The sequence below is a fragment of the Pristiophorus japonicus genome, chromosome 5 (genome assembly GCF_044704955.1).
Source record: "Pristiophorus japonicus isolate sPriJap1 chromosome 5, sPriJap1.hap1, whole genome shotgun sequence".
In the NCBI taxonomy this organism is placed as follows: Eukaryota; Metazoa; Chordata; class Chondrichthyes; family Pristiophoridae; genus Pristiophorus; species Pristiophorus japonicus.
Genome location: NC_091981.1, coordinates 200919310 through 200940939, shown reverse-complemented (window position 1 = coordinate 200940939; position 21630 = coordinate 200919310). Strand labels below are relative to the sequence as shown.

Sequence of the window (21630 nt, the reverse complement as noted above, 5' to 3'; positions counted from 1 at the left end):
GCTTTTGACAAGGTCCCACACAAGAGATTAGTGTGCAAACTTAAGGCACATGGTATTGGGGGTAATGTATTGACGTGGATAGAGAACTGGTTGGCAGACAGAAGGCAAAGAGTAGGAATAAACGGGTCCTTTTCAGAATGGCAGGCAGTGACTAGTGGGGTACCGCAAGGTTCAATGCAGGGCCCCCTAGCTATTTACAATATACATTAATGATTTGGATGAAGGAATTGAAGGTAATATCTCCACGTTTGCCACTAAGCTGGGTGGCAGTGTGAGCTGTGAGGAGGATGCCAAGAGGCTGCAGGGTGACTTGGACAGGTTAGGTGAGTGGGCAAATGCATGGCAGATGTAGTATAATGTGGATAAATGTGAGGTTATCCACTTTGGTGGCAAAAACAGGGACGCAGAATATTATCTGAATGGTGACAGATTAGGAAAAGCGGAGGTGCAACAAGACCCGGGTGTCATGGTACATCAGTCATTGAAAGTTGGCATGCAGGTACAGCAGGCGGTGAAGAAGGCAAATGGCATGTTGGCTTACATAGCGAGAGGATTTTAGTATAGGAGCAGGGAAGTCTTACTGCAGTTGTACAGTGCGTTGGTGAGGTCATACCTTGAATATTGTGTACAGTTTTGGTCTCCTAATCTGAGGAAGGACATTCTTGCTTTTGAGGGAGTGCAGCGAAGGTTCACCAGACTGATTCCCGCTATGGCAGGACTGACATATGAAGAAAGACTTGGATCGACTAGGCTTATATTCACTGGAATTTAGAGAAAGAGAGGGGATCTCATAGAAACATATAAAATTCTGATGGGACTGGACAGGTTAGATGCAGGAAGAATGTTCCTGATGTTGGGCAAGTCCAGAACCAGGGGTCACAGTCTAAGGATAAGGGGTAAGCCATTTGGGACCAAGATGAGGAGAAACTTCTTCAGTTCAGAGAATTGTGAACCTGTGGAATTCTCTACCTCAAAGTTGATGAGGCCAGTTAGTTAGATATATTCAGAAGGGAGTTAGATGTGGCCCTTACGGCTAAAGGGATCAAGGGGTATGGAGAGAAAGCAGGAATGGGGTACTGAAGTTACATGATCAGCCATGATCATATTGAATGGTGGTGCAGGCTCGAAGGGCTGAATGGCCTATTCCTGCACCTATTTCCTATGTTTCTAAGGCAGTTTTAAGTTCTGACCTCAGTGCTCCTGGGTAGGGAAAGGAAAAGCTAGTCAGATTCCTACTCCTTGTTCAATGACTCCCATTGGAAAGTGCATGTGTGATGTCGGGGGAGGACAGGATTGAGCTTGGCTATGGTGACGCTCCATAGAGGAATGGCCTGCTGACACTCATTCATAAAGATCAGCCACTTGGATGAGGCACCAGAGGATTGGCAGCACCTGTGGACTGTGACCAACAAAACTCATACTTTAATGAGAGGAAGTGAGGATGTTGGGAAGGAAATATATTTTGTTAAATAATTTTCTGTTAATAACTACCTGTGTTCTTGTTTTTTGTTAGATGGTTTCTACAAGAAGTTGTGTTGCAGTTACTGGACGGCCAGCAAGTTTCAGTTTACCCCTCGACCAAGGTTGAAGACCATCAATCTTAATAATTCTGGAAATGCCTCTAGGACATTATCAAACCTGTATGGACCTGAGGTCTCACAAGTTGTCTTTTTGTAAAACAACGTTCTTCAAGATGCAGTTCAATTCCTGAAGCTATATTTTTTTAAAGCAATTTTTAAAAAGTGGTCAGTGGAGCTTCTCTCATGATTGTACCAAAATATGGTTCACCGAACAATTTCAGTAAAAGAATTGTGAAGACCACATTTTCACTTCTGTTTGATGTAAGGATAGATCTTGTCCTGTGCCCCCAAGCTATATGCATACACCCTCTTAGCAACAGATGAGAATTCTTGTGAAGTGCTGAAGTTACTTTAATCAGTGAAACCAGAAACTGACCGACATTCATAATTATTCTGTGAAAATGAGAGTGTGTCAACGGGATGTTAATATTGAGTGAACGCAAAGAAAACATGGCTTATAACATTTGCAGAGAATGTCAGATTGCCTACTTGTAGTTCAACTTGCAAATAGGACATTGTTTTCATCCTACAGGTCCCAAAACACCAGAATATGGTACCTTTAAGATCTTTGGTGTGCTTGCTTCAGGTGCTATTTCTGTCACTGTACATAATGCCTTGTTGTGAGCTGAAATCCACTGAAGGGGTAGCAGAAAAATTTGAGCATTAAATAACATCCAAATTTAATAAAGTTTCAGGCAGCATCAGATTCAAAAAGAAGAGAAAGCATGGGACGTCCTTGTGTGGAGGTGGACTACACATGTAGAATAAGATTTATCTAGTTTGCATAGATAATCTAACATTCATTCAACTCCAGATAGAAAAACCCAATAGGTTCTGGCAATAGGATTCTGAAGACTCATTTGTGCAGATCTGGTTGGAGCACAGCACTACAGAAGCATTTGTTAGACTGAGCTGCCAAATTAAGATGGTAATGCTAATTGAAAGCATATTAAGTTGCACCATATATCAGCGCAATGGCTCTTATTCTTGTGGAAGAGACCCATCAGTCTGGGTCAACTTTAGCAATATCCGAGTGATAGCTGATTCAGTAAAAATAGTTACAATCTGATGACGTTAATGGAGGCTCTTGAACTGATTAACTAATTTCCCCAGTTAAAAAACCATTGGTGCCCATCATCGCTAGTTGCTCAGACTCCTCCATCACCATCCCTGGGTATGTCCTCTCCCACCAGCAGGACAGACCCAACAGGGGTGGTGGCACAGTGGTATACAATCAGGAGGAAGTTGCCTTGGGAGTCCTCAACATTGACTCTGGACCCCATGAAGCCTCATCGCTTAAGGTCAAGCATGGGCAAGGAAACCTCCTGCTGATTACCACCTACCGCCCTCCTTCAGCTGATGAATCAGTATTCCTCTATATTGAACACCACTTGGAAGAAGCACATAGAGTAGCAAGGGCACAGAATGTACTCTGGGTGGCTGACTTCAACGTCCATCATCAAGAGTGGCTCGGTAGCACTACTACTGACCGAGCTGGCCGAGTCCTGAAGGACATACCTGCCAGACTGGGCCTGCAGCAGGTCGTGAGAGAACCAACACGAGGGAATAACCTACTTGATCTCGTCCTCACCAATCTACCTTTCACAGATGCATTTGTCCAGGACAGCATTGGTAGCAGTGACCACTGCATAGTCATTGTGCAGTGCTAAATGTGATAGATTCAAAACAGATCTAGCAGCTCAAAACTGAGCATCCATGAGGCGCTGTGGGCCATCAGCAGCAGCAGAATTTTATTCCATCACAATCTGTAACATCATGATGCAGCATATCCCTCTATTGGTCTACCATTACCATCAAGCCAGTGGACCAACCCTGGTTCAATGAAGAGCGTAGAAGAGAATGCCAGGAGTAGCACCAGGCGTACCTAAAAATGAGATGCCAACCTGGGAAAGCTGCAACACAGGACTACATACATGCTAAAAAGCAGAAGCAGCATGCTATAGACGAGGCTAAGCCAACGAATCAGATTAAAACGCTGTAGTCCTGCCACATCCAGTTGTGAATGGTGGTCGACCATTAAACAACTAACAGGAAGATGAGGCTACATGAATACCCCATCCTCAATGATGGTGGAGCCCAGCACATGACTACAAACGACAAGGCTGAAGCGTTTACAACCATCTACAGCCAGAAGTGCAAAGTGGATGATCCATCTCGGCCTCCTCCTGAGGTCCCCACCATCTCAGAAGCCAGTCTTCAGCCAATTCAATCCACTTCAAGTGATATCAAGAAATGGCTGAGCTCACTGGATACAGCAAAGGCTATGGGCCCTGACAACATCCCGGCTGTTGTGTTGTGGACTTGTGCTCCAGAACTAGCCGTGCCTCTAGCCAAGCTGTTCCAGTACAGCTACAACACTGGCATCTATCTGACAATGTGGAAAACTGCCCAGGTATATCCAGTCCACAAAAAAGGACAAATCCCATCCAGCCAATTACCGCCCCATCGGTCTATTCTCAATCATCAGCAAAGTGATAGCACCGTCAACGACACCGTCCATCAAGCGGCACTCACCAATAACTTGCTCATCAATGCCCAGTTTGGGTTCCGCTAGGACCACTCGGTTCCATACCTCAGTACAACCTTGGTCCTAACATGGACAAAAGAGCTGAATTCCAGAGGTGAGGTGAGTGACTGCCCTTGACATCAAGGCAGCATTTGACCGAGAGTGGCATCAAGAAGCTCTAGTAAGACTGAAATCAATGGGAATCAGAGGGAAAACTCTCCACTGGCTGGAGTCATACCTAACACATAGGAAGATGGTTGAGGTGATTGGAGGTCAATCAGCACAGCCCCAGGACATCACTGCAAGAGTTCCTCCAGGCCAGTGTCCTAGGCCCAACCAATTTCAACTGCTTCATCAATGACCTTCCCTCCAGCATAAGGTATGAAATGGGGATGTTTGCTGATTACTGCTCGGTGTTCAGTGCCATTTGCATCTCCTTAGATCATGGAGCAGTCCGTGTCCGCATGCAGCAAGACCGAGACGATATCCAGGCTTGGGCTGATAAGTGGCAAGTTAAATTCATGCCACACAAATGCCAGGCAATGATTATCTCCACCAAGAAATTGTCTAACCACTGCCCCTTGACATTCAATGGCATTATCATCGCCAAATCCCCCACCTTCAATATCTTCGGGGTCACCATTGACCAGAGACTTAACTGGACTACCTATATAAATACTGTGATAACAAGAGCAGGTCAGAGGCTGGGTATTCTGTGGCAAGTGTCTCACCACCTGACTCCCCAAAGCCTTTCCACCATCTACAAGGCACAAGTCAGGAGTGTGATGGAATACTCTCCACTTGTGTGGATGAATACAGCTCCAACAACACTCAAGAAGCTCGACACCATCCAGGACAAAGCAGCCCGCTTGATTGGCACCCCATCCACCACCTTAAACATTCACTTCCCCCATCACTGACGTACCGTGTCTGCAGTGTGTACCATCTACAAGATGCACTGCAGCAACTCACCAAGGCTTCTTCGGCAGCCTCTCCCAAACCCGCGACCTTTACCACCTAGAAGGACATGGGCAGCAGGTGCATGGGAACACCACCACCTCCACGTTCCCCTGCAAGTCACACACCATCCTGAGTTGGAAGTATATCACTATTCCTTCATTGTCGCTGGGTTAAAATCTTGGAACTCCCTCCCTAACAGCACTGTGGGAGTATCTTCACCGTCTGGACTGCAGAGGTTCAAGAAGGCAGCTCACCACCACATTCTCAAGGGCAATTAGGGATGGGCAAGCGGCGCCCACATCCCATGAACAAACAAAGAAAAAGGTAGTGGTGGGCATTCTCCTTGAACTTACTGCAGTTCTGATGAAGGGTCATCGACCTGAAATGTTAACTCTGCTTCCTCTCCACAGATGCTGCCTGACCTGCTGAGATTTCAAGCATTTTCTGTTTTTATTCCTTCTTGTGATGGTGCTCCCACAATGGTATTAGATAGAGAATTTCAGGATATTAAGCCAGTAACAATGAAGGAATGACAATATATATCCAAGTCAGGGTGGTGTTGAACTTGGAATGTTGTTGACATTAATGCTTTTGTCCTTCTCAATAGAGGTTACAGGTGCTGTCAAAATTACGTTGGTACGTTTCTTTAATGTATCCTGTCGGTACTAGTCACAGTACACCCATATTAAGGAGCTCCAGTGTTAGGGAGCTCGGTCCTAAATGATGTTGAGATATAGATTGAATAAAGAACATGATGTCAGCTAACTTCTAGATATTGCTTGGCCGATGACAGTTGTGAAAAAAGTGCTGACAAGCTAGTTCCTCAGCTGGGGTCTCTTGCTCTACAGTCAAGTGGGTAATCTGATGAGCTGAATAGTTGAGTACACTAGTACTTGCAACAATCTGTCATTAGTAGTATATGCTCAAGCGTTGGTCAAAGAATTTGATTCTGGTGTTGGATAGCGTCAAAACACAAACATTAGCCTGAAACTGATGCACTTTCTGACCTGGAACGGAAGATCTGCTGCTCATGGTTCTTTGTTGAGGCAAATTGAGTTGGAATACAAGCCTTTCAAATTCACTGACTTTACAGGGTTGGATATTGTGCGATAGCGGTAGTCAATAGAGACTGGTCACATTTAAAACACACCTGGTGGCAAGGTGCCCACAGCAACCCTATGCCAAGCTTAGTCAACAGAGGAACCAGGGTAGAAGCCTTGATAGAATGCTACAGGACAGCTGGCTGGGAGGGGGGACTTTGGACATGTGTAAAACGGCCAATATTGGTTCAGCCACAAGTTAGCCATCTCTCCCAATTTTCATTTCATTTACTTGAATAAATAAAACCTGAGGGAAAGAAATAAAATTGGAGAACAGAAGTAATGCACTTTCTATACGCCTCTTCGGTGTTGAAATTGAGAAGCCTCTGATACAAGCTTATGTTCTTGAAAAGGGTCAGTGTTCCGATGTTTTCCCCGTAGGATAACACTTACCTATTTATATGTGGAATTGAATAAAGGAAGAAATGACATTTATTTATTTAACCAGAAGCCGGTGTGATAATGCAGTAGGACTTATTTTTAAAGAATTACGTATTAGATTGAGTTAGTAAACACTACTGATTATAAAATGCATTATAGTGGATACTTGTACATAGCCCAATCATCCATGATACTATGGTATATGACGCATCTGGTTTGTAGGAACCCTCACCAGCATTTGATGCCCTAGTCCTTGTTAAAACAATTACTCTCTCGTATATGTATGCCTGTTTACTGTGTGATGTTTATAACACTGTTAAGCAACACTGAATGTACCCTTACACTGCACACACCTTACCTGTACATCAGAGGGTATTGCTGTTGGAGACCTAAGGATTACCTGCAAACTGCAGGTAACCCAGTATATAAAGGAGCTCACAGCTTGGTGTCCTCACTCGAGGAGCTGCAAATAAAGGACTACAGGTCTACACAGTTTAAGTATCATACCCTGCCTCGTGGAGTCGTTACTAAAGGTGCCTACATATACTACATCGCTCATCCTGGCCCCCTGGTACGGCCCTCATCCTCGCTCCCTAAAGCCCAAGGGACGCAGACTTGAATGGATATGGAGGACAATGGGTTTAGTCATTCACCACCAAATCTCGCTGGACCACATAAAGCATTATCGGGCCTGCTCTCGTCTGCCAAATTTGCTCATGACAGATGCGATATAACATGAATAAATGTGAAGTTATCCACTTTGGTAGGAAAAACAAAGCCAAAGTATTATTTAAATGGTGATAGCTTTGGAAATGTCGATGTACAAAGGCACCTGTCCTTGTACACCAGTCATTAAAAGCAAGCAGTTAGGAAGGCAAATGGTATGTTGGCCTTCATTGCAAGAGGATTTGAATGCAGGAGCAAGGATGTCTTACTACAGTTATACAGGGCCTTGGTGAAACCACACCTGGAGTATTGTGTGCAGTTTTGGTCTCTTTAGCTAAGAAAGGATATACTTGCAATAGAGGGAGTGCAGCGAAGATGCAGCAGACCGATTCCTGGGATGGCAGGACTCGTATGGGGAGAGATTGGGTCAACTAGGTCTCTATTCATTAGAGTTTAGAAGAATGAGAGGGGATCTCATTGAAACGTATAAAATTCTGATGGGGTTGGACAGGCTGGATGCGGGAAGGATGTTTTCCCTAGCTGGGAAGTCTAGAACAAGGGGTCACAGTCTCAGGATGCGGGGTAGGAAATTTAGGACCGAGATGAGGAGAAATGTTTTCACTCGGCGGGTGGTGAACCTGTGCAATTCTCTACCACAGAAGGCTGTGGAGGCTAAGTCACTGAATATATTTAAGAAGGAGATAGATAGATTTCTAGACACAAAAGGCTTCATGGGGAAAAAGCGGGAATATGGTGTTGAGATAGGAGATCAGCCATGATGATATTGAATGGCGGTGCAGGCTCGAAGGGCCGACCGGCCTACTACTGCTCCTATTTTCTATGTTTCTATGATCACTATTCCAGAATCATTCTGGGATGCAAAAGATAAACCCTGGCTTCTATTCACCACTGCTAACTGTCTTTTTAAACCCCTCTCCCTAGTCTCCACCCTCAACTCCGACAATAAGTGTGAGGAGCTTCATGGTCTTTGTCAGCTGAACTGGTGGAAAATAAGATTGAGACGATCCATTCAGCTGCCTCTGCCACGTCCCTTCCTTCCCCTAGCCCACTGGGCCAAACTTCCTCGAAGGATCCCCCTGCCCCAGCCATGGCCTCATATCTTTCTCCAGTTTCTCTCCGATCTCTCCTCATGACCTCTCCAAGCTCATGTTGTCCTTGAGACCCACTTCCTGCTCCCTTGACCCTATTCCCACCAAACTGCTGACCACCCAATTTCCTTTTCTGGCTCCCATGTTAGCTGACATTGTTAACGGTTCTCTCTCCTCAGGTACTGTCCCCCTCCCCTTCAAATCTGCTGTCATCACCCCTCTCAAAAAAAACATCCCTTGATCCTTCCGTCATGCAAACTATTGCCCCATCTACAACTTCTCTTTCCTCTCCAAAGTCCTTGAATGTGTTGTCGCCTGCCAAATCCATGTCCATCTTTCCCGCAATTGCATGTTTGAATCCCTCTAATCAGGTTTCTGCCCCTGCCACAGTACCAAAACGGCTCTCATCAAAGTCACAAATGACTACCTTTGTCACAGTCACAAAGGATAACTATCCCTCCTCGTCCTTCTTGACTTGGCTGCAGCCTTTGACACTATTGACCGTTCCATCCTCTCCACTGTTATCCAGCTGGGTGAGACTGCACTCACCTAGTTCCATTCTTATATACCTAATCGTAGCCAGAGATTCACCTGCAATGGCTTCTCTTCCCTCTCCTGCATCGTTATCTCTGGTGACCCCAAGGATTTCTCCTTGTCCCCTTCCTATTTATCATCTACTTGTTGACCCTTGACATCTTCTGAAAACATAGCATCAGTTTATACTTGTACGCTGATGACACCTGGAGACAGAAAGCAGCAAATTATAGACCAGTTAGCCTAACGTCTGTCATTGGGAAAATACTGGAATCCATTATTAAGGAAGTAGTAACAGGACATTTGGAAAAGCATAATGCAGTCAAGCAAAGTCAGCATGGTTTTATGAAAGGGAAATCATGTTTGACAAATTTGCTGGAGTTCTTTAAGGATGCAACAAGCAGGCTGTATAAAGGGGAACCAGTATATGTTGTGTATTTGGATTTCCAAATGATACAAAGATGGGTGGGAGAGTAAATTGTGAGGAGGACAGAAGAAATCTGCAAAGGGATATAGACAGGCTAAATGAATGGGCAAAAATTTGGCAGATGGAGTATAATGTGGGAAAATGTTATCCACTTTGGCAGAAAAAAAATAGAAAAGCAAACTATAATTTAAATGGAGAAAAATTGCAGAGTGCTGCAGTACAGAGGGACATGGGGGTCCTTGCACCTAAAACACAAACAGTACGCAGGTACAGCAAGTAATCAGGAAGGCAAATAAAATGATGGCCTTTATTGCAAGGGAGGTGGAGTATAAAAGCAGAGAAGTCCTGCTACAACTGTACAGGATATTGGTGAGGCCACACCTAGAGTACTGTGTACAGTTTTGGTCTCCGTATTTAACGAAGGATATACTTGCTTTGGAGGCTGTTCAGAGAAGGTTCACTAGGTTGATTCCAGGGATGAGGGAGTTGACTTATGAAGATAGGCTGAGTAGGTTGAGCCTGTACTCATTGGAGTTCAGAAGAATGAGAGGTGATATTATCGAAACATATAAAATAATGAGGGGGCTCGACAAGATGGATGCAGAGAGGATATTCATAGTGGAGCCTAAAATAAGGGGGCATAGTGTCAGAATAAGGGGCCACCCATTTAAAACTGAGATGAGGATGAATTTCTTCTCTGAGGGTTGTAAATCTGTGGAATTCTCTGCCCCAGAGAGCAGTGGAGGCTGGATCATTGAATATATTTAAAATGGAGATAGACAGATTTTTGAGCGATGAGAGAATAAAGGATTATGGGGAGCGGGCAGGGAAGTGGAGCTGAGTCCATGATCAGATCAGCCATGATCTTATTAAATGCCGGAGCAGGCTTGAGGGGCCAAATGGCCTACTCCTGCTTCTATTCCTTATGTTTTTATGACTCTCAGTGGGGTCACTGCAAACGGCCTTGCTGGTCAACCTTGAAGAGCTGGTGGCTGGGAGTGTGAAATTGAGTGACTGTGTTTCTTCTTCTCTCCCTTTTCTTGGTCAACCACTGGCTGGGCAGGCTGCATTTCTTGGGTGTGTGAGATGAGGATTGCACAAGGGTGGAGTTGTGGTGTGGGGACGGCGGGAAAGCAAGAGGTGTATGCCAAAAGAAGGATAATGTATGAGGATACCAGCATCTTGTATCCTTTCAGCGCTGCCGCTGGCCAAGGGCTCAGCCATGTCTCTGCCAAGAATGGCCAGCACCATGTCCTCCAAGGGGGGTGAGGTGAAGTTAGGAATGGGAGGTGTGCCTCGTCATTGGTATAGATTTTTGGTAGATGAGTGATGGGTTGGGGAGGGGGTCATGCATTGAGCAGTGTGTGAGGCTAGTGGTGCAGTTGGTAGGAGACGGCTTTTGAAAATGCATTCACTGACCGTGACCGCTTGTCAGTGGTCATGTAGTTTCTTTTAAAACTGGAGCCAGATGCTGGCAGTGACACTGCTTTTTTAAAAATTAACTCCTGGGATGTGGGCGTTGCTGGCAAGACCAGAATGTATTGACCATCCCAAATTGCCCTTGAAAAGGTGGTGGTGAGCTGCCTTCTTGAACCGCTGCAGTTCTTGTGGTGAAGGTTCTCTCACAGTGCTGTTAGGGAGGGAGTTCCAGGATTTTGACCCAGCGACGATGAAGGAGCGGCGACATATAGTTCCAAGTCAGGATGACAGTGATGGCCTCGGTGATGTGGTCCCACCTCGTTCTTGCTGGAAGGCATCCTGTCCCCTGTGGGTAGAGGACCTCTCTTGCAGTGTTTACCCCTGCACAAAGCTGGAGTGCTTTGCACAAGACCCTGGGTTCCCTTTGCCTGGCTTGCTGAGCTATTTGTGTCAGTGTTGAAGCACTTTTCCCAGTTTTGAGGTAAGGAAAGGTATTCAGCTTTAATAACCGAAGACTTCCATTTGGCACTTTTTAATGGTAATTTTTTTTAAGGGAGTAAGAGGTGAAAATTAAATTTTTTAACTTCACTTTTAGTTTTATTAGTTCAGAAGGCATTGCCCTTTTAGTGCATTACCCTTTTAATTTCCCACAATGCCTAGCAAACTCCATTGCCTCGCTTCCAGAGGCTGTTGGAAAAATGCTACCCCTTCTCTTCTGCATCACCTACCCCCCAACCCTCCGCACAACACCCACCCCCATAACAGCTGAACTGGTGGAAAATGAGAAAACAAAAATATAATTTTTTGAAAAAAACTTTAAATGTTTTTCAAGGGCCCAAAAATAACACAAGCTTATTTTACAGGTTTTTGAATGTTAAAATGGTTTAAAAATGTTAATTTTAACATTTATTTTCACCCTTATGCTGGCAAAAGAAGGCCTTATGCCTGCTTTTACCAGCCATAAGAGTTTCATGGGCATTCGCTAGGCAAGAGTTGGGCAAAAAACTCAGCTCTCCACCAGCAAATGTCCATTGCCTGTGCATGCGGAATATCTGGTCAAGAAGATTCTTGACAGATCGCAAGTTCTGGGTTTTCTCACATGTGCAGCCCATGTGTAAACCCAGAACTTGCGAGGTAGCAACGGCTGCATACATATATGTGGTCGTTGGCCCCTGAAAATCCAGGCCATTAAATAACTACTTTGCTTCAGTATTTACCAGAGAGACAGATCAGATGGACATGACATCTATAGATGAGATTTGAAATGATATAACTGCCTTTAAAATAAAAAGGAGAAATATTAAATAAACTAATCAAACTCAAAAGGAATAAGACCACTGATCCAGATGGATTACATCTGCAAATTTTAAAATAATCTAGGGAAGAGATAGCAGAGGTACTATTACACATATTTAATAATTCGTTAGTAGAAGGTGAAATGCCAGAGGACTGGCGGATAGCTAACATAATACCCTGTATCTATATTTAAGAAGGTAGATAGAACATGTCCAGGGAGCTATAGACCAGTCAGTTTAACATCGGTGGTAGGAAAAATAATAGACTCCCTAGTAAAGGAGAAAATAGAAGAACATCTAGAAACCAAAAATATAATAATAGTCAGCATGGATTTCAAAAGGGAAAAGTGTTGCTTGACCAACCTCATTGAATTCTTTGAAGAGAACAGAGAACATAGACAAGGATAATGTAGTAGATGTAATTTATCTAGATTTTAAAAAGACCTTCAATAAGTTACCACAGAATAGACTAATGAATCAGGTCAGAGAATGTGGAATCAAGGGACAAGTAGTAGAATGATAACTGGTTTCAAGACAGAAACCGGAGTAGGGGTAAATGGTAGCTATTCAGAGTGGCAGAAGATGGAAAGTGTGAACCACAGTGCTGGCAACAATGTGGTTCACAATTTATATTAACGATTTAGACTTTGGAATCAAAAACACAATTTCTAAATTTGCGGATGACACCAAATTTGGGGGATAGTCATTACTGAGGAGGACTGCGACAAATTACAAGGCGAGATTCATAAACTTGAGAATGGATTATATAATTGGCAAATTAATTTCAACAGAGATAAATGTGAGGTATTACTTTTTGGTAAGAAAAATAAGGAGGTCACACATTACTTGGAAAATAAGAATCTAAATGTAGCAGAACATAAGAACATAAGAAATAGGAGCAGGAGTAGGCCATTTGGCCCCTCGATCCTGCTCTGCCATTTAATGAGATCATGGCTGATCTGATCATGGACTCAGCTCCTCTTCCCTGCCTGTTCCCCATATCCCTTTATTCCCTTATTGCTCACAAATCTGTCTATCTCTGCCTTAAATATAATCAATGTGGCAGGAAATTCCACAGATTTACAACCCTCTGAGAGAAGAAATTTCTCCTCATCTCAGTTTTAAATGGGTGGCCCCTTATTCTGAGACTATGCCCCTAGTTCCAGTTTCCACCATGAGTGGAAATATCCTCTCTGCATCCACCTTGTCGAGCCTCCTCATTATCTTATGTGTTTCAATAAGATCACCTCTCATTCTTCTGAACTCCAATGAGTACAGGCCCAAACTACTCAACATCCTTCATAAGTCAACCCCCTCATCTCTGGAATTAACCTAGTGAACCTTCTCTGAACTGCCTCCAAAGTAAGTATATCCCTCCTTAAATACGGACACTAAAACCGTCGCAGTCATCATCATCATAGGCAGTCCCTTGAAATCGAGGAAGACTTGCTTCCATTTTAAAAGCGAATTCTCAGGTGACTGTATGGTCCAATATGGGAATTACAGTCTCTGTCACAGGTGGGACAGACAGTTGTTGAAGGAAAGGATGGGTGGGGAGTCTGGTTTGCCGCACGCTTCTTCCGCTGTCTGCGCTAGGTTTCTGCATGCTATCGGCGATGAGACGCGAGGTGCTCAGCGCCTTCCCGGATGCTCTTCCTCCACTTAGGGAAGTCTTGGGCTAGGGATTCCCGGGTGCCGGTGGGGATGTTGCACTTTATCAAGGAGGCTTTGAGGGTGTCTTGAAACGTTTCATCTGCCCACCTGGGGCTCGCTTGCCGTGTAGGAATTCTGAGGAGAGCGCTTGCTTTGGGAGTCTTGTGTCGGGCATGCGGACAATGTGGCCTGCCCAACGGAGCTGGTCGAGTGTGGTCAGTGCTTCGATGCTGGGGATGTTGGCCTGATTGAGAGCACTGACTTTGGTGCATCTATCCTCCGAGTGGATTTGCAGGACGACGCCTGCGTCTGCACACATTCAGAGGCTGAACTCCAGGACATAGTCAACGTATTTACTGAGGCATACGAAAGCATGGGCCTTACTCTAAACATTCATAAGACAGAGGTCCTCCACCAGCCTGTCCTTGCCACAAAGCACTGCCCCCAATCATCAAGATCCAAGGCGTGGCCTTGGACAATGTGGACCATTTCCCATACCTTGGGAACCTCTTATCAACAAAAGCAGACATTGATGAGGAGATTCAATACTGCCTCCAGTGTGCCAGTGCAGCCTTCAGCCGCCTGAGGAAAAGAGTGTTCGAAGACCAGGCCCTCAAATCTACCATCAAGGTCATGATCTACAAGGCTGTAGTAATACCCGCCCTCCTGTATGGCTCAGAGGCATGGACCATGTATAGTAGACACCTCAAGTCACTGGAGGAATATCACTAACGATGCATCCGGAAGATCCGACAAATCCCCTGGGAGGACAGACGCACCAACATTAGTGTCCTCGACCAGGTCAACATCCCCAGCATTGAAGCACTGACCACACTTGATCAGCTCTGCTGGGCTGGCCACATTATCCGCATGCCAGACACGAGACTCCAAAGCAAGCGCTCTACTCGGAACTCCTTCATGGCAAACGAGCCAAAGGTGGACAGAGGAAACGTTACAAGGACATCCTCAAAGCCTCCCTGCTAAAGTGCAACATCCCCACCGACACCTGGGAGTCTCTGGCCAAAGACCGCCCTAATTGGAGGAAGTGCATCCGGGAGGGCACTGATTGCCTCGAGTCTCATCGCCGAGTGCATGCAGAATGCAAGCGCAGGCAGCAGAAAGAACGTGCGGCAAACCCGTCCCACCCTCCTTTACCCTCAATGACTGTCTGTCCCACTGGTGGCAGGAACTGTGGCTCTCGTATTGCACTGTTCAGCCACCTAAGGACTCATTCTAAGATTGGAAGTCTTCCTTGATTCTAAGGGACTGCCTATGATGATGATGGATTTGCAGGATCTTGCAGAGGCAGCGCTGGTGGTAATTCTCCAGTGCGTTGAGGTGTCTACTGTATATGCTCCACGTTTCTAAGCCATATAGGATGGCAGGTATGACTACAGCCCTGTAGACCGTAAGCTTGATGTCAGTTTTGAGGTCCTGGTCTTCAAAAACTCTCTTCCTCAGGCGACCGAAGGCTGCGCTGGCACACTGGAGGCGGTGTTGGACCTCATCATCAATGTCTGCCCTTGCTGACAGTGGGCTCCCAAGGTATAGAAAATGGTCCACGTTGTCCAAGGCCATGTCGTGGATTTTGATGACTGGCGGACAGTGCTGTGTGGCAAGGACAGGTTGTTGGAGGACTTTTGTCTTACAGATGTTTAGTGTAAGGTCTATGTATTTGTACGCCTCGGTGAAGATGTTGACAATGGTTTGGAGTTTGGTCTCTGAATGTGTGCAGACGCAAGTGTCGTCCGCCTACTGTAGTTCGATGGCAGAGATGGGACGACCTTGGATCTAGCTTGTAATCAACGAAGGTTGAACAGGTTCCCATTGTTTCTATAGTGTAGATCCACTCCAGCGGGGAGCTTGTTGAGAGTGAGATGGAGCATTGCAGCGAGGAAGATTGGGAAGAGTGTTGGTGCGATGACGCAGCCCTGCTTGACGCTGGTCCGGGCATGGATTGGGTCTGTGATGGATCCATTGGTCAGGATCACGGCTTGCATGTCATCATGGAGCAGGTGGAAGATGGTGGCAAACTTTTCGGGGCAGCTGAAATGGAGGAGGATGCTACATATTCCTTCACGGTTGACAGTGTCAAAGGCCTTTGTGAGGTCAAAGAAGGTCATGTACAAGGGTTGATGCTGTTCCCTGCATTTCTCTTGTAGTTGTCGCGCGGTGAAGATCATGTCCGTTGTACCCCTTAATGGACGGAATCCACATTGTGACACTAGGAGGAACTCTTCAGCCACAGGGAGAAGACGGTTGAGGAGGATTCTAGCGATGACTTTCCCAGTGGCCGACAGCAGGGAGATTCCTCTGTAGTTGCCACAGTCAGACTTGCCCCCTTTTTGAAGATGGTCACGATTACGGCATCTCTGGGATCTCCCGCATGCCTACCACACGGGCTTAGATAAGAGAGATGATATCATGCATTTGTGCCAATAGTGCTTCTCCACCATACTTTAGTGCCTCAGCGGGGTTTCCATCTGCTCCTGATGCCTTGTTGTTCTTAAGCTGAAGGATGGCCTTTTCTATCTCGTGCACTGCTGAGGTTTTGCTGAGATGGTGGCGTGTAGCATGCTGCGGTATGAAGTCGAGGACACTCGTGTCAAAGGCAGAGTTTCGATTAAGGAGGTCTTCAAAGTGCTCCTTCCAGCAGGCCCTGACTGCCTCGCTGTCCTTGATAAGTGTCTCCCCATTCTTGACCAACAGTGGGGTGGGGCCTTGGGTGCTTGGGCCATAAATGGATTAACTGCGGTGAAGAATCCTCGCATGTCATGGTTGTCGGCCAGCTGCTGGATCTCCTGTGCTTTCTCCACCCACCATCTATTCTTTAGGTTGCAGGTTTTTTGTTGAACCTTGGCCTTCAGCCATCTGTAGAGCTGCTTTGCTGCTCCCGAATTGGGTTGCTGCTTTAAGTTCAGAAATGCCCTGCGCTTGCAATTTATTAGCTCCTGGATCTCCTAGTCGTTCTCGCCAAATCAGTCTTGGCGTTTCCTGGTTGAGCGACTGAGCATCTCTTCGCAGGCGCTGGTTATGGTGGCCTTGAGGGCAGACCAGGCACTGTGGGCGCTCTGTCTCGGGGTCATCGAGGGTCATCAGATTGGCAGTGAGGTGCTGGTTGTATAGGGCTTTCTTAACTGGGTCTCTGAGTGCGCCGGCATTGATCTTTCTGCGGCATTGCTTCTGTTGCCATTGCCGCTTTGGGGCTATATTAATGTTGATGATGGAATGAATTAGACGGCGGTCTGTCTGGCAGTTGTCAGCTCCTGTCATGTCACGGGTGATGCGCACGTCCTTGCAGTTCCTCACTCAGACGATGATGTAGTCGAGCAGGTGCCAGTGCTTGGAGCGAGGGTGTTGCCACAATGACTTGTACTTGTCCCTCTGGCGGAACAAGGTTTGGTGATGACAAGGTCGTGCTCGAGGCATTTTGTCAGGAGTAGGGTATCGCTGGAATTGGTTTTCCCTACCCCTTCTCTGCCGGTCATGCCTCCCCAGAGATCTGTGTCCTTACTGACTCTGGCGTTGAAGTCGCCGAGGAGGATCAGTTTGTCGTCCATAGGGACTCGAGACAGGGATTGTTCGAGGCTGGAGTAAAATTCCTCTTTGGCCTTATCTGTTGCGTCGAGTGTTGGGGTGTATGTACTAATACCTGTGGCGCACAGGTTCCAGGATAGGGTAAGCTGGAGAGTCATGAGACGTTCACTTATCCCGCAGAGGGAGTCTCTGAGGCAGTCAATCAGCTTGTTCTTGATGGCGAAGCCAACTCCATGAAGGCGGCGTTCTTCTTCTGGTTTGCCTTTCCAGAAGAAGGTGTAACCACTACCTTGTTCTTTGAGCTGGCTTCCCCTGCCCGCCGGGTCTCGCTTAGGGCGGTCATGCGTCTGAGTTCCTGGGCAACGATGGCGGTGCGGCGTTCCGTTCTGTCGCTGTTGGGGTTATCCATGAGGGTCCTGATGTTCCAGGTCCTGAACTTCATTTTGAAAGGGTGGAAGATGCCTGTGGGCACGTGGGGTGGCTGTTGCACATCAGCTACCACACAGGCTTGACAGAGCAAGGTCTTGGTCCAGCGCCAAGCGTGTCCAAGACGACGGGAGAGCAGGCTCTACTGTATGGGCCTAATTGTCTCGGTGGGATGCGAGCCGTAAGCTCGGTGCTGAGCAGCGCCCTTCAGTGAGATGGTGAGAGATCCGAGGCGTGAAAAGTAGGGGAGAGGGATTTGAGGTAATGCTTCCCTCTCCCAGGTATTAACTCCTGACTGAGGGCAGGCATTGTATGGCCAGAGGTCCACTTCATGGAAGGAGGAGAGGTTAGAGTGGCCACAGCCATTGTGCTCACCACATGCTTGCCCAGGGGCTCTGCGGTTGACTGGGACCAGCGGCCGGGGAGAGGCCAGGACGTTGCCAGAAGGATGGAGACCCGAGCGTGAGGGCGGAGACACAAGGTAGGGCCCAAACCTGTGATCGGAGCTGGACGGAGGCTCACCGCCATTGGGGATCGGGTGGACAGCTGAGTCGGCCACATCCAGTAGGGAATGAAAGGCTTGGCAGCAGGAAGGTCGATCTGGAAGGTAAGTCTGACATTCAGATGAGTGGAAATATCCTCTCTGCATCCACCTTATCGAGCCCCCTCATTATCTAATATCTTTTGATAAGATCACCTCTCATTATTCTGAACTCCAATGAGTATAGGCCCAACCTACTCAACCTATCTTCATAAGTCAACTCCCTCATCTCCAGAATCAACCTAGTGAACCTTCTCTAAACAGCCTCCAATGCAAGTATATCCTTCCTTAAACACAGAGACCAAAACTGTACGCAGTACTCCGGGTGTGGCCACTCCAATACCCTGTACAATTGTAGCAGGACTTCTCTGCTTTTATACTCTATCCCCTTTGTAATAAAGGCCAACATTCCATTTGCCTTTCTGATTACTTGCTGCACCTGCATACTAACTTGTTGTGTTTCGTGCACAAGGACCCCCAAGCCTCTCTGAACGGTAGCACTTTGCAATTTTTCTCCATTTAAATAATAATTTGCTTTTCTATTTTTTTCTGTCAAAGTGGATAACTTCACATTTTCCCACATTATACTCCATCTGCCAGATTTTTAACCTACTCATTTAGCCTGTTTATATCCCTTTGCAGATTTTTTGTGTCCTCCTCACAATTTGCTTTCCCACCCATCTTTGCATCATCAGCAAACTTGGCTACTACACTTGGTCCCTTCATCCAAGTCATTAATATAGATTGTAAATAGTTGAGGTCCCAGCAACGATCCCCACTATTTACTGTTTGCCAACTGAAAAATGACCCATTTATCCCGACTCTCTTTTTTGTTCGTTAGCCAATCTTCTATCCATGCTAATATATTACCCCCAACCCTGTGAGCTTTTATTTTGTGCAGTAATCTTTGATGTGGCACCTTATCGAATGCTTTCTGGAAATCCAAATACACCACATGCACTGGTTCCCCCTCATTCACCCTGCTCGTTACATCCTCAAAGAACTCCAGCAAATTTGTCAAACATGATTGCCCTTTCATATAACCATGCTGACTCTGTTTGACTGAATTATGCTTTTCCAAATGACCTACTACTGCTTCCTTAATAAAGGACTTCAGCATTTTACCAATGACAGATGTTAGGCTAACTGATCTACAGTTTCCTGCTTTCCGTCTGCCTCCTTTTTTAAATAGGGGCGTTACATTTGAGGTTTTCCAATCCACTGGGACCTCCCCAGAATCCAGGGAATTTTGGCAAATTACAACCAATGCATCCACTATCTCTGCTGCTACTTCTCTTAAGACCCTAGAATGCAAGCCTATCAGGTCCAGGGGATTTATCTGCCTTTAGTCCCATTATCTTACTGAGTACCACCTCCTTAGTGATTGTGATTGTGTTAAGTTCCTTCCCCCGCGCCCCTCCCCACTGCCGATAGCCCCTTGACTATCCACTGTTGGGATATTTTTAGTCTCTGCAGCCACTTATTTTAAGATACTAGGATGCAAGCCATTCGGTCCAGGGGACCTGTCCACCTTTAGTCATATTATTTTACCTAGTACTACTTCATTAGTGATAGTGATTGTTTTTAGTTCCTCCCTCCCTATAGCCCCTTGATTATCCACTATTGGGATGTTTTTCGTGTCTTCTATCATGAAGACCAATACAAAATATTTGTTCAAAATCTCTGCCATTTCCCTGTTCCCCATTATTAACTCCCCAGCTCATCCTCTAAGTGACCAACATTTACTTCAGCCACTCTTTTCCTTTTTATAGAACTGTAGAAACTCTTACTATCTGTTTTTATATTTCATTAGAACATAAGAAATAGGGACAGGAGTAGGCCATACAGCCCCTCGAGCCTGCTCTGCCATTCAATAAGGTCATGGCTGATCTGATCATGGACTCAGCTCCACTTCCCCGCCCGCTCCCCTTATCGTTTAAGAAACTATCTAGTTTACTTTCATCATCTATCTTCCCCCTCTTTATTAATGTTTTAGTCGTTCTTTGCTGACTTTTAAAAGTTTCCCAATCCTCTGGCCTCCCACTAGTCTTGGCCACTTGGTATGCCCTTGTTTTCAATTTGATACCATTGTTTAATTCCTTAGTCAGCCATGGATGGTCATCCCTTCTCTTGCAGTCTTTCCTTCTCATTGGAATATATTTTTGTTGAGTGTTATGAAATATCTCCTTAAATGTTTGCCATTGCCCATGAACTGTCCCACACTTTAATCTATTTTCCGAGTCCACTTTAGCCAACTCTGCCTTCATACTTTTGTAGCCTTCTTTATTTAAGCTTGGGACACTAGTTAGAGGATCCTTTACTAGGAGATCATTTATTAATCCCGTCTCATTACACTGTACCAGATCTAAGAAAGCCTGCTCCCTGGTTGGTTCTGCGACGTACTGCACAAGGAAGCTATCCCGAATACACTCTCTGGGCTAGATTTTCCACTTTTTTTGCATGCTTAACGCCCACTTAACATCCACTTTACCACTGAAATAACGCATAACGCCCATATATCGCCCATTTAGCCACAAAATTAAACTGACGGGCATTTTTCGGAAACTTATCGGCGAGCGTTACTTTCCCCATGTGCGTAATGCCGGGAAAAAGTAATGCCGCCCGACCACTTTTTTTGGTTGGAATCGTCAGAATGGGCAAAATCAATGCCCATAATATCGCTCGGCGTTACTTTCCGAACGGAATTAACGCCGAGATTCAATAATACCGGCCGCCCACTTTTTTTGTCATAAAGATCATGTTTGCTAAAACTAGCGGCCATGAGATCGGCCAGCATCATTTTCACCACCCCGTACATATCACCCACAATATTGCTTGCCCAAAAAACTGCCCAGAAAAAGTGGAACTAATCACAGCGTTATGGACGCCATGTTCTACATCACATGTCACATCCTTTAAAAGGCTGTTGTGCTTCAACCTTGGGGGAGTTCTAATGTACTCTGGAGGTCATTGGAGTTGATGGGAACATCTGTACAAACATCTTGATCATACTGTGACCGATTGGAATTTAATAAGTGTCTTTGTCAGGACATTCATTGTTTGTGACCAATCAATGGAAAGCAGAGAGCTATTGCAATGGGGCCTGTCCTTTCTCACCCTCTCTTGATGACCAATTACATGCTGCAGACTCGAGATGGCCAAAGGTATGCTCCACAGCATTATGTGCCAAATTTAACACATGCCAGACTGATAAGGAGGACCAGACGTTACATCCCCGCAAGTATAGGGACAAGTGGTCTTACCTCGACTTGCTCGACATCAACTGCCTTCGGAGACTGCGCTTCCATAAAGGGGTTATCACTGAGGTATGCCAGCTCATAAGGGGAGATCTGCAGCCTGCCAGCACCATCAGCACTGCACTGTCCGTCACCGTCAAAGTCACTGCAGCACTGTCGTTCTATGCCTTGTGTTCTTTTCAGGCTTCAGCTGGCGACATTTGCGATCTGTCCCAGCA

The 21630-nt window shown here is 45.9% G+C and overlaps 1 protein-coding gene across 6 annotated transcripts in view; it reads left to right on the top strand.

The window, feature by feature from the left end:
• coa1 (cytochrome C oxidase assembly factor 1) overlaps nucleotides 1-7046 on the top strand; it is a 60594-nt gene extending 53548 nt beyond the window's left edge. For all 6 annotated transcript variants that reach the window (XM_070881216.1, XM_070881213.1, XM_070881214.1 and 3 more), the window contains one exon: nucleotides 1514-7046. In XM_070881216.1, coding sequence (XP_070737317.1) covers nucleotides 1514-1588 — 75 coding nt within the window. In that variant the 3' untranslated portion in view covers nucleotides 1589-7046. The remainder of the gene's footprint in view (nucleotides 1-1513) is intronic.
• Nucleotides 7047-21630: the final 14584 nt, after the last annotated feature.